Raw genomic sequence first — 15,488 nt, forward strand, 5'->3', positions numbered from 1 at the left:
ATGTGTACCTCCAAAAAAAAAAAAAAAAATGTGTACCTCAATGCTCACAGCGGCATTATTTCAATAGCCAAAAAGCAGATATAACCCAAATGTCCATCAACTGATGAATGGACAAAACAAAACGTGAACTATCCACATTTGCAGGAACAAGGGTTTCATTTGGACTGGATACTGACACAGGCTATAACAAGAGAACCTCAAAGACTGTGCTGAGTAAAGAAGCCAGACACTGAAGTCACAGATTGTATAAATCCATTTATATGAAGTGTCCAGAACAGGCAAATCCACAGAAGGTGGACAAGTGAAGGCTGAGGAACGGGAACAGTGGCATGATGGCTAAGTGGGTTTCTTTTTGGGGTGATGAGAATATCCTGGAATTTGAATGTGGAGGTGCATTTGTGACTTGGTGAATAGAGTAAAATTACTGTAAATGGGTTAACTCCATGGTATGTCAACTATATGTTAATAAAGCTCTTATTAAGAAAAACAACCTGCAGTAACAAGGGTCTCATTTGGATGGTGCTGGGAAGGTTATTCTGTATACATGGTTATCTCAAATTTTGTACTGACTGTTATTTTTTCAGATAAAAAGCCAGTGTTCTTAAGAGTATTTCACATTCCACATTCATTGAAACAGAAACACAGAAGCCCACTCCATGGCTCTGTCTTTTCAGTTATTGTTTATGGATGTCCCCCATGCCAGTCCCTAAATGCTCAGTCCTGGCAGTCCCTCCCCAGGTCAGGCTGCACCTCTGGTTGATGCCCTTCCTTCGAAGCCCAGCACAGAGGCCCCATGACCTCTGCCCTCTCCACCATCCACAGTGGGGCTCTGGCTTGTCCAGTGTTCTCACCCTAGGACCTTTACACTTGCTCTTCTCTCTGCCAGCAAGGCTCCCCTCCAAATATCCATGTGCTCACAAACTCCAGCTCACCAGCAAGGCCTTTCCCTACTCCTTAGCATCCACTGCTCTGTTTTCCTCCACAGCCTGTTACCACCTGACATCTTGTATTTCACTTTTCCCATCTTTCCCCCACTGGAATGTATATTGCAGAACAGAAAATGCTCTATGTCCTGCTTCACTTATTTCTATTGCAGTTGTTACACTATTATCGTCATTTCTTATTGTTGTTTCCTGTATTAGAGCCTTAGCTCCCTGCAAGCAAGAACACAAAACCCTTGTTGTTTAGAGAAAGCAACATTCCTCTTCTGGTCTTTCAGACCACAACGGAGTGTGACAACCGTTCAACGACTCTGGCACTTTGACTCCTGCTGGATTTCACACAATCTGCCAAGGGATAGGGCTTTCCTGCTTATCCAAGTTGCTCTGTAAACCACGTGTATCTGTGCTCAGCCAAGCAAACCAGAACACACCTGGAGCTGAGAGGCTCCTCTTCACATAACCATCCTGTCAGAGTCCAGGAACCCCAGGCCCTGTGGACATGCCACCCTCTTCCCTGGCGCTGGCTTCCTCAACATCTTTGAGATTCCTAAAGACTGATTGACTGGATGAGGCATGTGCCCACTCCTGGACAGATCATTGAACTTTCCACTCAGACCACAAGGTGGGAGGTGAGCTGGGGTACGTTCCAGTGCCCTGCAAGTGGGACAGCCCCATCCACCTGGTCTGCGAGACTGCAATCCAGCATTTGAGAAAAGAACATGAAGGAGAAACCAAGCAAAAGCACCAAGTCCATCTCATCCTTTCACTCACTCGTTCTGTACTTTCAGGGATGAAGTGCTGGCCATTGCAGGGATACCCAGCACTGCCCTCAGGTAACCAGAGCCTGGTTTGCCTTGGAGCACAGAAGCTGCCCCTACACACTTACCACCCAAGAGCACTTCCTCCCAAGCGCACCCCCACAAGAACAGCAGAGCGCATGGCCCACCTTGATATAATGCATGGTTTCCCTTTTCACAGTTAAGGAGATTGAGGATTAAAGTGGTGGGGAGGGACTTCCCCGTGGTCCAGTGGTTAAGAATCTGCCTGCCAATGTAGGGGACAGGGGTTCAATCCCTGGTCAGGGACAATTCTACATGCTGTGGGGCAACTAAGCCCATGCGCCACAACTACTGAGCCTGTGCTCTAGAGCCCGTGCTCTGCAACTACAAAGTAGCCCCCACTCGCTGCAACTAGAGAAAAGCCCATGCCCAGCAACAAGACCCAGTGCAGCCAAAAATTATTTAAAAATAAAGTGATGGGGAGGTTTCTCTCAGCTCCCTGCCAAATTGCAAGGTTTTCTGACTCGGTCACCTTCCCACCACAGGCTTCCAGCAAATATGATGTCACCCCTCCCCACTCCTGTCACCTCCAGCCCCATATCCCTACCTTTACCTGCAGTGTCCACACGTCAAGTTCCAGCTCGCAGACATCCAGCTGATAGCAACCCTTGTATGGGTCCACATCTGGATGCCTATCCACATCCGGTGTTTCTCTCTCTTAGACCCAACACTGAGCACAGCCCGTCCTTTGCCTGTTTTCTTCCTGGGACTTTCCCTTCACTAATGACACCCTCCGCCCATGTGACACCTTGGCCACCCCTTACCATGCCCCACAAGCCCCCGATTCCCAGTCATCACTCCCTCCAAACACCAGAGCCAACATCCAGAAAGCAGTCTCCCTGCCTGGCATGTGCCTGCTTAACCCAAGGCCACCTCATCAGAGAAGGCTGCCTGGCTCTGTCCAGATGGTCTGACCTCTACCAGCCACCCCTCACCACACTGCAGCTAAAGCTGAGCCCTGGCTGACCCCTTCCCATTAAGACTGGGCGAGAGGTAGGGATGAGTCACCTCAACCATCTTTCTATCAGTGCCTGGCATGGCTCAGATGGTTGAAATGGCAGCTGCTGGCTCTGCAGTGACGGCACATTAACTGACTGTTAAAGGGCCACCCCTTAATCACACTCCTTCCTTGTGACTCACTCCAGCCTTATCCCAAACATGGAAGCCATCTGAGCTGCGGACCATGGCAGCTGCTTCCGGAAGAGCCAAGGCACCGGCTGCTATTAAGGCTGGGGTGACTCTCCTGGCCCCTACTTACCCCTCCCCCTAGTCCCTATTCTCAAAAGGCTATCACCATCCCCCTCTCCTCCTGCCGCCTGTCTTTCCCAGCATCAGGGTCTTTCCCAATGAGTTGGCTCTTTGCATCAGGTGGGCATAGTACTGGAGCTTCAGCTTCAGCATCAGTCCTTCCAGTGAATATTCAGGGTTGATTTCCGTTAGGATTGACTGCTTTGATCTTGCTGTCCAACGGACTCTCAAGTCTCCAGCACAATTTGAAAACATCAGTTCTTCGGGGCTCAGCTTTATGGTCCAACTCATATCTGTACCCGATTACTGGAAAAACCATAGCTTTGACTATATGGATCTTTATCAGCAAAGTGATGTCTCTCTCTGCTTTTCAATAAGCTGTCCAGGTCTATCATAGCTTTTCTTCCAAGGAGTGTCTTTTAACATCAGAGCTGCAGTCACTGTCTACAGTGATTATGGAGCCCAAGAAAATAAAATGTTACTGTTTCCACTTTTTCCTCTTTTGTTTGCCATTAAGTGATAGAACCAGATGCCATGACCTTTCTTTTTTGAATGTTGAGTTTTAACTTTTTTCACTCTTTCACCCTCAAGGTTTTTTAGTTCCTCTTCACTTAAGACATTAGAGTGGTATATTTGCATATCTGAGGTTGTTGATATTTCTCCCAGCAATCTTGATTCCAGTTTATCCAACCCAGCATTTTGCGTGATGTACTCTGCATGTAAGTTAAATACGCAGAGTGGCAGAGTGACAGCATACAGCCTTGATAGTACTCCTTTCCCAATTTTGAACTAGTCTGTTTTTCCATGTCTTGTTCTGTTGCTTCTTGGCCTGTATACAGGTTTCTCAGGAGACAGGTAAGGGTGGTCTGGTATTGCCATCTCTTTAAGAATTTTCCAGTTTCCCTCTTGCTGGGTTGTAGGCATAACTGAGTGGCTCAAAGGCATGTCCTCAGGAGGGGAGGCCCAAAGAGATGTCCATGCCCTGCACCCCACAGGGATCTTGGCCCCTCTTGAACCATAGGAACTGCATGGCAGGTCACACTAGCATTCGGGCAAGTAACATGACCATCCTGCTCTAGTCTGTCCCAGGAGAGGTCCAGATGGGTACCAGTGTCTGCCCGCCTCCCCCAGTTCCCTGTGGGTCAAATGAGATTCTACCACAGCTCCCACTAGCTACATCACCAAGTACATAATTAAGAAAACACTGACACAGTGATCTTTCCTTTGTGACACAAAAGATGAAAAACACACGGGGATTATGTTGCAAAGTCACAACTACTAAACCCAGATTTCTGAGAACCAGAGCACCAGAAGGAAAGGAACAGCTCAACCCAGCAGTCACCTGAAATCAGCCAGAAACACAGGGCACCCCCACCTTGCCCCGCCCCTCACCTGGCAGTACAGGCAATGAACAGGTGGCTGCGTGTGGAGGACCACTGCTCCACATCCTCCCACCCAGGGGGGATGAGGGGGTGAGAAAAAGGGGTTTGGATCTGCGGGAACAGTGTGGCAGCCAGCACCCTCCTGCAGAACTCTAACCCACAGGCCAGGTGCCATGTGCCCGGCAGGCCTGCCTCATTTCCTCCTCAGATCCCACATCCCTCCCGCCAACCAGATCACACCAGCATGCTGGCTCGGGTGAGGACCCTGAGAATGGGATGAATTAAACAGTTCCAGTTCTACACACATTTCTATTTTATTATGGCAAAGGTGAAAACGCCACCTTCTCCACAACAACAACCAGTAAAATTTATCCCAAAAATAACTCAGTACAAAACAGGTCTGTTTCAGAATTTAAAAAAAAAAAAAGGGAAAAAGAAACCTTTACATGAATTTTAAATCCTATTTTAAAACATAAAAGAAACAAATCCATCATTGGCCACACAGCCCCAGTCTGTCACCCCCTCCCGCCAGGGAGCACGGACGAGACTTCTGGGTCCTGGTCCATGCACGGATTTGCCGGTCTGTTTAACTGGTGTCCATCTGAAACAGAGGAAGAGAGGTGCTCACTCAAAATGAGGCCCTCCTCCAGTTGGTCCAGGACTGACCCTCACCCAGCCCTCCTCTGTGACTTACTCTTGCATTATAAGCATCCAGCTGGGCATCTAATTCTTCTGCGGAAAGCTGCTGCTTTGAACTCCTGCCGGTGCCTCTGCCTCTGCCCCGGCTGCCTCCACGGGTGCCTCTCCGGGTGCCGCCGCCGCCACCGAAACCTCCTGAACCACGGTTTCTAGTCATCCCACCTCTGTTTACACTAGCAAGAAAAGGAAACTTTGCTCACATGCCTGGGAAGACCAGCAGCGTGAGGAGACACCCCACAGGCCAGCCCTGACTAGAGAGGCCCCGGAACTCACCTCTGTGCAGGTCTCCGCTGCGTGTCAATCTGTGAGGTGACGAGCTGAATGTTCATGGGGCGGCCTGTGGCAGAGAACACAAGAGGGCCAGCTCCTGTTAGAGAACTCTGAAGCCTGCTAGGGGGCAGCACCCTGGCCTCCATGTAAGCACTGGAAAGGGACACTGCATCTCGACGCTCCCGACGAGAGGACAGCCTGGAAATGCTGGTGGGAGAACAGCCCCACCAGCGCCTCCTCACTCCTTCTCATCCAGTGCAGCTGGGTGTCTGCCGGGTGTCCGGGGTGCCCAGGAGCAGAAAGGTACCTTTGTCTTTACGACTACAGCCCCGCACTCAAGAGTTGTACTATGGTGGTTCTGAGAAGGCTTCACAGAAGTGAATCTTCCGCAAGGAGCTGAAGGAGGGGAGGGATGTAGCTTGCTGGATGGGGATTCACAAGAGGTTGGTCCAGATGTGTGGGGCAGCATGAGAGGTGGCAGTGTGGAACAGAGACAAAGGGGCGAATGCAAAGTGTCCTCAGGCAGAGGGGACCCTACTCTTGCAGGGATGGGGCCAGCCTCTGGCTCTGCAAACTAGCTACAGCGCTGCAGCCTTTCTGGGTCCAATCCCAAACGCACCATCCAAAGGGACGCCGTTGTACTGTTTCATAGCTTTTAGTGCATCTGCCTTCCGCTCAAAGTGCACGTCAGCTGTTCCTAAACTGCGGCCAGATCGGTCGTAGTGCACAGCCGCCTTCTTCAGAGTTCCAAATTCAGCAAAGAGCTCCTGAGAGTCAGAAAGAGCAGTTGTTAGCAAAGTAATTTTTCTTCTGGTGGCCCAGGGACACTCCCTGGAAGTGTAAACTACTTTGGGGGTATTTCCCTGGGAGGAAGACATACACGTGGTTGGGCTGGGCAGTGGCGGTGGGACCTGGGGTATGGGATGGGACAGGTGGGACAGCAATTTCCCAGAGCAGCTGGGCCCGAGGGCTCCTGCCCACTTGGGAACCTGACATCTGTACCATGATGCAGGTGAAGGATCACAAAGCCCACCAATGAAGGGCAAAGATTAAGTTGCTATCTTCTTCAACAAAGGAATATTTACAACACACCCAAGGACTGTGCCAAGAAGCAGCCAAGGCCAAGATCACAGAGCAAGGGGCTCTATCCACTTGTGGACCAGCTCCAAGGGCCCTCTGAGTGGGAGCCCTGACCCAGCCCCTCCCCCAGGGCAGATTCTGGCTCACCTTTCCCTCTCCTCCTACTCAAGCCTGCCGCAAAGCCTGAAGTCAAGCGCTGCCATGGAAACTGCCCTGACCTCAGGCAGGCTGGGAGTTGGAGAGGGAACCCAGAGTGTGGGGCTACTCCGGCCGCAGGCACACAGCGGGAAGTGGAGTTCACCAAAAGCGGTTTCCAGTGGATGCCAGAAACCACCTTAAAAAAAGTGTTGAGACACTGTGAGTGCTCACTGGCCTTGCTCTGTCCTCCCAAGGCAAAGTAAATGGCTGGGCTCTGGGAAATTGAACCCAGGAAGGCCCAGTACCCTGCCCAGCCATCTCCTGGACTGACCCCCAAGATGTCATTACTTAACCATTTTAGGCAGCAAGTTTAAAGGCCTTTGGGGTTCAACCAAAAAAAGAAAAGAAAAGGAAAAAAAGAAAAAGGGGAGGAAAGAAAGAGAAGAAAAAAAAAAACAGGCTTCAACCAAAGATGTTTGAGAATCATGCCACTAACAAAACCCAGGGGGTGAGGATAAGTGAGAAGACAGGGGATGAAATTCCAAGTAAGACATAGTGCTTAAGGCAAATGGAGCCAGAGTGACGCTGGCACCATCCTGCTTCTGCGCTATATGAGGTCTACAAAGGAACCCAACAAACCATTAAAACAAGCAAAAAGTAAAGAAAGCAAGTAGCCTAGCTCTTCCAGGAACAGAAATGGAGCATTCAACCAAGCTTTTGTCAGAAGAGCTTGGGCAGAGTGCCTTCATCTACAGAACACGTCTTAGCAAGGAAGAACAGGAGCGCCTCAGACTAAGCTGGGGCCTGTCTTCCAGCACAAACTGACACACTGGTCAGGCTTTCAACTCTAGCTCGACCTCTGCTCTGCATTCCTGGAGCCCCTCACAGGGGACAGTGGCTGGCCCTTGGGTGCCTGGGAAAGCTTGTCGTCCCAAGGTATGTGGGGGGGATTCAGGGCCAAGTCCCAAATACCACAACCAATTCCGTGCGGAGTGACCCGCCCACCAAGAAACTCCAGTCCCTTACCTGAATATCAGCGTCGGACACTCCAAAATCCAGATTTGACACCAGCAGTTTCCCACCGGTCTCCACGCCGGCACCACCCCCAAAACCGCTATCGAAAAGGTCATGCTGCCATTTGTCAGGAAGTTGTTTCGGCTGAGGGAAAAGAAAACACAAGAACAGAAAAAGATCTGTGAGTCTCACTCCAGGGCTCGCCCTCGCCCCCACGGCCACAGCAAGACCCTCCCCCCATCGCGGTGGGGAGGCAGGCGCTGAGAGAGACCCGCAGCCCCCGCCTCTCGCCCGCGTCAGGCCGTACCCTGCCGCCAAGGCCACACGTCCCGCAACTTCTCGATTCCCTCCAACCAACTTCCCGCCACCGGGGCGGCCGCGCCAACGGCCCCTCAGCCCCCAGCGCCGTGAGGCCGGGCGCCCTGTTAAGACAAAGGCCGCCAGGGTCTCCGCCTTGGGGCCCGGCAGGCGTGCGACCTTCCCGCCCGCCGAGCCGGCCGGCGCCCGCGCCCCCCGGCCCCGTCGGTCGGCCGGCTGGCCGGCCGGCCGGTCGCCCGTGCGCCGCCCTGCCGGTTCGCTCCCTCGCCGCGGCCCGCCACCCGGTCTCCACACTCACCCTGCTGTAGGGCGCCGGCCGGTTCCTGCCGCCGCCGCCCGCCGCGCCGCGGGCGATAGCCGGCCGATTCCGAATGGGTCCGCCGCCTCGGTTCACTCGCGCGGCGGCCTGGGCCCCGCCGCCGCGGCCACCCTGGGAGCCGGCTCGGCCGCGGCCCCTGCCCCCGCCGCGGCCGCCTCGCTGGCTCCGGTTCAGCTTAATGATGTCGTCCAGAGACATATCCATTTTGTCGGCCATGGCGGGCGCGGAATCGGCCTCGGCTCGAGCCCGCGCGTCAGCACGTCGGCGCGTCACTTCCAGCGCCGCTCGGGGGTTTTCCGGTGCCGCGTCCTCAGAGCGACCGCGGATTGGCTGCTGGCCTTCGGCGTCTCAGGGGGCGAGGCCGCGCGTGCGCGCTGAACCAAGGAGCTCGGCGGGCGTCTCTGAGAAGTGCCGAGCCGCGGCCACAGGCGTTTATATACCTTCCCGCGCGGGGCCGGCGCTGCCAACTGAAGGCGGGTGGGGCCGCGCGCAGTTAGATCGGCGGGGGCGCGGCCGTTGGGGGCGTGGCCGATCTTGGCGCCCCCCCCTTGCCCCTCCCCCACCGCACCAGGAACCCGCACCCTAGTCCCGCGGCCCGAGTGAGTGCGGCCCGTGCAGCCCGCGCCGGGGTTGTTTCCGGGGTGACCTCGTAGGCAGCGGGCTTGGGTCTCCATCTCTCAGCCCCGTCAGTCGTGTCGCTTTCGGAAGTAGCGCACGGCGCGTTTCTGCGGTTGTTAAAGAAAGCTGACGACCCCTTCTGCGGACGCCGGGGCAGAAGTGCGGTGTTGGCGAAGGACCAACACCGGTCCTCCCGATCTTCCCGAGGACCCGGCCCCCGCCCCAGCCCCCTTGCAGACAGCTCTTATTGCCCTTCGGCGGCCACTGTTGCCTGCGCTGGACCCTCGGGGCGACACCCCTTCTTTGGTTTCCAGGTGCCGTAGCTCTGCAGACTCAGCACAGCCCGGTGGTCTCTTCCCTCCCCGCAGGCTCCTCGCGCCATGAAGGTGAAGATCAAATGCTGGAACGGCGTGGCCACTTGGCTCTGGGTAGCCAACGACGAGAACTGCGGCATCTGCCGGATGGCCTTCAATGGCTGCTGCCCGGACTGTGAGTGCCCCCTGCCCACTGTCTCTCGAGCTGTGCCTATCCTCTGGCCTTGGCGTGTCACCAGAAGTACTTGCACAGCGTTCCTGGGGTTTGGTTTCCTCTTCCCAAGAAAAGTTGATAGAGAAAAGCCAGGCTGTTTGGACCCATATTTGTACAAAGATCCCGTCAAAAGTTTTGTAAGGAAAAGAGCACAGTTTCCTATCCTGATAAAAGTCACTATGAGACACGTGGAACACAAAGATGTGTTAAGACATTTTATTTGAAAAAGTCAAGTCAACAAAAAAATGTAATGTTACAAGGTTTCCCCCTCAATCCAGCACATAAATGATGAAGAACACGTTTTCATATCTGGTTGTTTTTGCCCAGCTGTTTTAAAGTAAATGCTAAATGTCTCCTGCCTTGTCAGGCCGGTTCTTTACCACTGAGGCACCAGGGAAGGCATAGTAAATGCTAAATGTGATGCCCCACTTCAGTGCTGACTTTTACCCAGCACTGTTGTCACTTCAGACAACATATTTACTTACCGTTGCTCCTCATCCCTAGTCCTTGTTCAGATATCTTTAGTTGTCCTCAAATGTCTTTTTATTGTTGGGTGGTGTAAGCCAAGACCCAAAGTGTGATCACTTTTTCCCTTCACTACTTAATCTAGAATAGTTTTGCTTCAACTTCTCTATCGCCTTTGAGACATCTAATTATTTGTTTTTATTTTTATTTATTTATTTTTGGCTGCATAGGGACCTTCATTGCATTGGGCAGGCTTCTCTCTAGTTGTGTTCCATGGGTTCAGTTGTCTTGTATCATGTGGGATCTTAGTTCCTAGGCCAAGGATCCACATCCCCTGCATTGGAAGGCAGATTCTTAACCACTGGACCACCAGGGAATTCCCCGTAGACATCTGATTCTTTCAGAACGTGTTGTCTTGCAGAATGCCTGACCTCAGGTTTTATCAGATTTCATCTTTGCGGTGTCTGGCATTGTTCCTTTGTCTCCAGTGTGTTCTGTGAAGTGAAAGTATTTGGGTCAAAGGAGATTTTTGCACCAGTGAATGTAGTTTTTAGTCAGACCCAAGTGAACCAGAAGCAGCAGGAAGGGTCTAAGACTTTGCCTAGGGAACGAAGGTGTTCCCAAGGGAAAGGTGAGACTTGGGGACCACTGAAAAGTCAATGAACGGGCCTGTGCTGTGGGGCCATGAACATCAGAAAAGTACTAGATCTTTGCTTCTTACAGTGAAATTCAAATAAATTGAATTTTAGTGCAAATATCATTTTATCCTAGTCTTAAATCTTTACATCTGATGAGAGGAAATCTCATCACCTATGGGCTAATCCATCCTGATTTAATCAGGCTGGGATATAATCTTAGGAAATCAGTGATTGGTTCTACTTGATGAGGTTTTATGTAACAGGGTGAGAGAATAGAACACAAGGTCTGGCTTGGTTTAATCCATGCAAAACCACCCTTTTTTTGGAGGGTGGAGGGTTCAGTTGGGTCTTGTTACTACATGCAGGGGGGAGGGTTCAGTTGGGTCTTGTTACTACCAGCAGGCTTTTTCTAGTTGAGGGAGCACTCCTCTATTTGCGGTGGCTTCTCTTCTTGCGGAGCACAGGCTCTAGGCGCACAGGCTTCAGCAGTTGCATTGCTCGGGTTTAGTTGCTCTGCAGCATGTGGAATCTTCCAGGCCCAGGGATTGAACCCATGTCCCCTGCATTGGCAGGTGGATTCCTATCCACTGTACCACCAGGGAAATCCTAAAACCACCCTTTCTCAAAGGTACAACACAGGTTATGGGTAGGTACTTGCAACTTTCTCAGCAGCAGATGTGGCTTCTGAAAAGAAAAGTTCTAGGGTAGCATTTATGTGGTCATGCCCTTGACTCAGTGTGGGTGAGTGAGCCTGTGTGTCAAAGATGGCACTAGGGGTTGCATGCAGCCTGTGGAACCCAGTGTGTGGGGCTGGCTGAGGTGTGCTGACTGCTGGGAAGAGAGGGGTTTAGAGGCTGCACTTTGGATTTGCTGGTTGTGAACCAGCTGTAATGATCAAAGTGTTTGGTCAACCCAGGGTGCCTTCTCTACAGATCAAGTGATGCTGGATTTCTCTGCTGAGATGGAATTCCTACGAAGAATCCAGAGTGACTCAGACTGTGATAAACCCACTACTTGTCTCAGGGCTTTGTGAGTGAAAGTCTTATGGAGAGGATCCCACCGACACTTAGCATGAGTCACTGTCAGCATGGAAGGTGGTGTCAGATTCCCCACGAATGGACACAATGGCCAGGGTACTCCTGCCAGTAGGCTAGCTGGGCCCTGTGTATCCTCTTGCATCCTCTATTTGTAAGGTCTCTAATGTGTTAGGGGTGATTCCAAGCATAGTTCTGCTGAGGTTGGAAAGACCCTGGGTGGGGGTGAGGTGGGGGTGGGAACCAACAGAAATCAGGTGTCACACCCCGTGGGCTCCTGGCACAGGGCCGTCTATCTTGCCCTCCCACCCCAGCCTGGGAAGCAGAGTGAGCTAGATAGTTTTGTATTTTTTTTTTTTTTTTTTAAATATTATTTTATTAGTTGGAGGCCAATCACTTTACAACATTTCAGTGGGTTTTGTCATACATTGACATGAATCAGCCGATAGTTTTGTATTTGCCAGGTAAATTGTTTTTTGGTTGTTTTGTCATAAAAGATTCAGAAAAGGAGTGATGTTTTGTTTTAGAGAGGATTACTTTTAAAAGATTGCGGGTTTTGGCCGGGGGGAAGGATCCATGGAGAAAGGATCCATGTATATGTACAGCTGCGTCCCTTCACTGTTCACCTGAAATTATCACAATGTTGTTAATTTGCTACATCCCAATGCAAAATAAAAAGTTAAAAAAAAAGATTGAGAAACACTGCCCCAAACAAGAGAGTAAGAAGAAAACAGTGCCCATCTATCTGACTCCATAGGGTGAATGTACCACTGTGGGGCAAGGGCTGCTCCCAAACTGGGAAGGAGGTGCAGGTTTTCAGCAGCCATTGAAGGATATTTGAGACCTGGCACCCACACCAGCCTCCTGGTCAGCGTGCTCCCTTCAGGCACTGGCAGCTGCCCTCGTGAGTCATGTGGCTCCGGCCTCCTGTCTGTCGGTGAGATGTCGGTGGGCTGATGGAGACTGCGGAGCACCGTGAGGTTTGGACAAGCGCTCCGGTCAGGTTTCCAGCTCCTGGTGCAGCTCAGAGCAGGTGCTCCATTAGGTCTTGCGAGCAGTGTCATGTGGCTTAGCCGTGGTGTTACCTCTTTAAGTCAACTGTCCCTGTGTCTGGTGTCAAGAGAGACGACCAGGACCACAGGTGACCAGGCCAGCACTTAGGAACTACTTCGTGGGCAAGATGTCTCCTGTTCACCCCAGCTTATCTGGCTGGTGCATTGTGTGCCCTAGTGACTTCTGGATTTGGCTCATGCTTGATAGGCATGAAGGGCCCCCATGGCAATGGTTTGGGGGAATGGCTCCCCGAGAGAGGGTGGAGGCAGCAAGCTGCAGCTCCCCCCTGCTCATGGGGACCTACCTGCTTGTGGCTGGGGGAGGACATTGTGCTCTGCCGGCACCAGCTGTGTGATAGGGTTTTCTAGATCCTGAAAAATCAGAGGCTTGTTTTTCTTGATGCTAGGCATTCTTCACAGCAGTAGCATTTGCAGGTGTGTGGGCTGGAAGGCCAGCACCAGGTCCTTTGGACCTTGGAGGTAGGATAGAAATGGGAAGGAAATAGGAGGTAGTGCCATGTCACTCCCAGCTGCCAACAGGCTGGGCCATAAGCACCTGAGTCCCCGACCTGCTCCCTGGTACTGAATTGGGTCCCTGCTGCCTGGAGATGGCGACCTCTAGTTTCTAAGGCCCCAGCTCACCTCACCTTGATCAAGAGGAATGGTTTGCCGCTCAGAGGCAGGTCACCTGTGCAGGCGCCTTGACACAGTGATGTAACCTTTTTGGCATCACGGGTGCCAAATGGCAGAGCTGCAGTGTGTCTGCAGATGGGCCCAGGCCCTGGGAGGCCAGTGGTTGGGGGTTCGGCCCCAGCCAAAGCTCTTCCTGCTGCTGAGCTCCCCGAGCGCTGCTCCCACATGGAGGTGGAAGCAGCCCGGGTGGTCTTTGCAGAGGTTCATGTAGAGGCGGCTGCTCGGCCGAATCCGTGGTTTCTTTCTGGATTCCTGTCCTCTCTGAGCCCTGAGGCCACCCTAGGCACGCTTCCCCCATCGGACTTGTTCTGTGCTCTGGGTGACTCACAGGCCCTCTCATCCCTCCCACAGGCAAGGTGCCGGGTGACGACTGCCCGCTGGTGTGGGGCCAGTGCTCACATTGCTTCCACATGCACTGTATCCTCAAGTGGCTGAACGCGCAGCAGGTGCAGCAGCACTGCCCCATGTGCCGCCAGGAGTGGAAGTTCAAGGAGTGAGGCCGTCCGCGCTGCCCGATGCCCCTGCCCTCACCCTGAGATGGCCTCGCCCCCACAGTGGCTCTGGGTGGCTGTCTCCTCCACGGGGACAGTCTCCTCTGGGCTCTGACAGGGTTGAAATGAGGACTGGAGCTGCGTTTGTTTTCTCCCATCACAAGGTTGACACTTTTATCCAATAAATAAAACTCATTAAACCACCTAAGCCTGGCCGGAGGCTCCAGTGGCTTGTTTTCTTGGTGCTGAGGCAGCCTCGGTGTGCACCAGTATGAAAACTCATGAATAAACATCCCAATGCGATGCCAAGAGGCCCTGAGTCACACCCCTGGAGAAGGAACCGGGGATCAGCCGGAGGAGCCAGGGTGGGAAGAGTGGGCTTTGGCTGGAAGAGCCTGGTGGGGTAGAGAGGCCGGGGGCCTGCTCTTCAGGCTGGTGGCTGGGACCCTGGCTGGACACAGCTGGCAGGCACTGCCATGCTTCCTTCCTCTGGAAAGCTGTCCCTGAGTAGGTGCTGGCTGTGCTAAGAGGGCTTTGCCAAGGCAGCTGTGATCCATGGTCTCAGTCCCTTTCTCCCAGCGCCTTGTCAGGGCCAATGTCCTTGACATCAGGATGTGTGTCCGCAGGTGTCTGAGGGTCTCCCCATCTAGGGAAGGACAGCCCTTGGGACATCCTTTGGGCACCTCTGTTCCACCTCAGCTCCCGTTGGCTGGTGGCCTGGTGTGGGGCGGGGGCAAGGAACCAGCCCTAGGGTTTTGAGCAGCTTCTCAATGGCAGCCGCTGTAAGCTGCATGTCTTGTGAGCATGGGCACCTTCCAGTCTATTCTCGATGACCTCCCCCCACCTCGGGTCACTGCCCCGTGTCCCTGTAACGCCTTCTGCCCAGTGGGTAGCTGGTTTCTGAGCACCAGTCCCCAGGGGAGAAGGTGGGGTGGTACATGGTCTGGACCATTGTGCCCAGAGGGAAGGAACCCTCACAGAACCTGGAGGTCATATACTCCTTGCCCAGAAACCCAGCTGCCAGGGCCCTTGTACTGGTCTGTCCTGGGAAGGCACGTGGCCAGGGTGTTTGGAAAGTGTGAGCAGGAGGAGGGGCAGCTGAGTAAGCCTTATGTCACCTTCTGTGTGCCCTCCATCTTGGGCCCTTGGACTCAGCCTCCTGTGTGCTCCCATTTAGCTCTTGGGCTTTAGGCAGTAACTCTGAATTCTAAGTGCCTATGTACAGCATGTCTGGATCCATGGTCACTGAGTTCACAGACCAGTAGGAAGACGAGCCCTCACTGGGAAGTGGGCTGTGGCGGCTGCAGAGGATCCCACAGGGTGGCCTGGCCTCCGTCTGGCCTGCCCCTGCTCACCTCCCCTCCCTGGAGTTCTGCCTTCCCTGGGGAATTCTCCCTGTGACAGGAAGTACCCACATGCCTAGGGTGCCAGACCGTGAGCCGAGCCTCCAGGCTTTTAGCCCTGGCACACCAGGACAGGTGCCCTCACCCCAGGGGTCTCGAGCTTGCCACAGGTCAGACAGTCCTCCAGGCAGGCCACTCCCACTTCGCTGCCAAGTGGGCTCCTCTCCATTCTTTACTGGGTTCCAGCCTGGTCCTCCCAGGGCCTGCGTGGTCCCCTCAAGCGGGACACAGAGCTACCTGCCAGGCCCAGCACACACCCAGAGCCCAGCCATTGGCTCCGTCGCAGGAAGCTCAAGGGCTCTGCCGGGTCCTTTCAGG

General features: G+C 53.3%; 2 protein-coding genes across 3 annotated transcripts; one reads left to right on the forward strand and one right to left on the reverse strand.

The window, feature by feature from the left end:
- Positions 1-4,705: 4,705 nt before the first annotated feature.
- Positions 4,706-8,517, reverse strand: ALYREF (Aly/REF export factor). The gene is made up of 6 exons (XM_065910122.1): positions 8,228-8,517; positions 7,624-7,755; positions 5,999-6,146; positions 5,383-5,446; positions 5,105-5,282; positions 4,706-5,011 (listed from the first exon to the last, which is right to left on the reverse strand). Exons 1-6 carry the CDS (start codon positions 8,462-8,464, stop codon positions 4,997-4,999), a joined length of 774 nt encoding a protein of 257 aa, XP_065766194.1. The 5' UTR covers positions 8,465-8,517; the 3' UTR covers positions 4,706-4,996.
- Positions 8,518-8,605: 88 nt separating this feature from the next.
- ANAPC11 (anaphase promoting complex subunit 11) lies at positions 8,606-13,975 on the forward strand. Of its 2 annotated transcripts, none has more exons than XM_065910124.1 (3): positions 8,606-8,847; positions 9,181-9,355; positions 13,628-13,975. In XM_065910124.1, exons 2-3 carry the CDS (start codon positions 9,247-9,249, stop codon positions 13,771-13,773), a joined length of 255 nt encoding a protein of 84 aa, XP_065766196.1. In that variant the 5' UTR covers positions 8,606-8,847; positions 9,181-9,246; the 3' UTR covers positions 13,774-13,975. The 2 variants fall into 2 exon arrangements, with proteins under 2 accessions (XP_065766196.1, XP_065766195.1); XM_065910123.1 differs by having other exon boundaries at positions 9,235-9,355.
- The last annotated feature ends 1,513 nt before the right edge of the window (positions 13,976-15,488 follow it).

This window comes from Muntiacus reevesi, chromosome 18 (assembly GCF_963930625.1).
Source record: "Muntiacus reevesi chromosome 18, mMunRee1.1, whole genome shotgun sequence".
In the NCBI taxonomy this organism is placed as follows: domain Eukaryota; kingdom Metazoa; phylum Chordata; class Mammalia; order Artiodactyla; family Cervidae; genus Muntiacus; species Muntiacus reevesi.

Excerpts from the sequence above, each read along its gene's own strand:
- ALYREF (XM_065910122.1), bottom strand. The coding sequence starts at position 8,464 with ATGGCCGACAAAATGGATATGTCTCTGGACGACATCATTAAGCTGAAC. Across the intron at positions 7,756-8,227 it reads GGCCGGCGCCCTACAGCAGG|CCGAAACAACTTCCTGACAA; the intron begins GTGAGTGTGGAG and ends CTTTTCCCTCAG. Across the intron at positions 5,447-5,998 it reads CAACGGCGTCCCTTTGGATG|GCCGCCCCATGAACATTCAG; the intron begins GTGCGTTTGGGA and ends TCTCTGCCACAG.
- ANAPC11 (XM_065910124.1), top strand. The coding sequence starts at position 9,247 with ATGAAGGTGAAGATCAAATGCTGGAACGGCGTGGCCACTTGGCTCTGG. Across the intron at positions 9,356-13,627 it reads CAATGGCTGCTGCCCGGACT|GCAAGGTGCCGGGTGACGAC; the intron begins GTGAGTGCCCCC and ends TCCCTCCCACAG.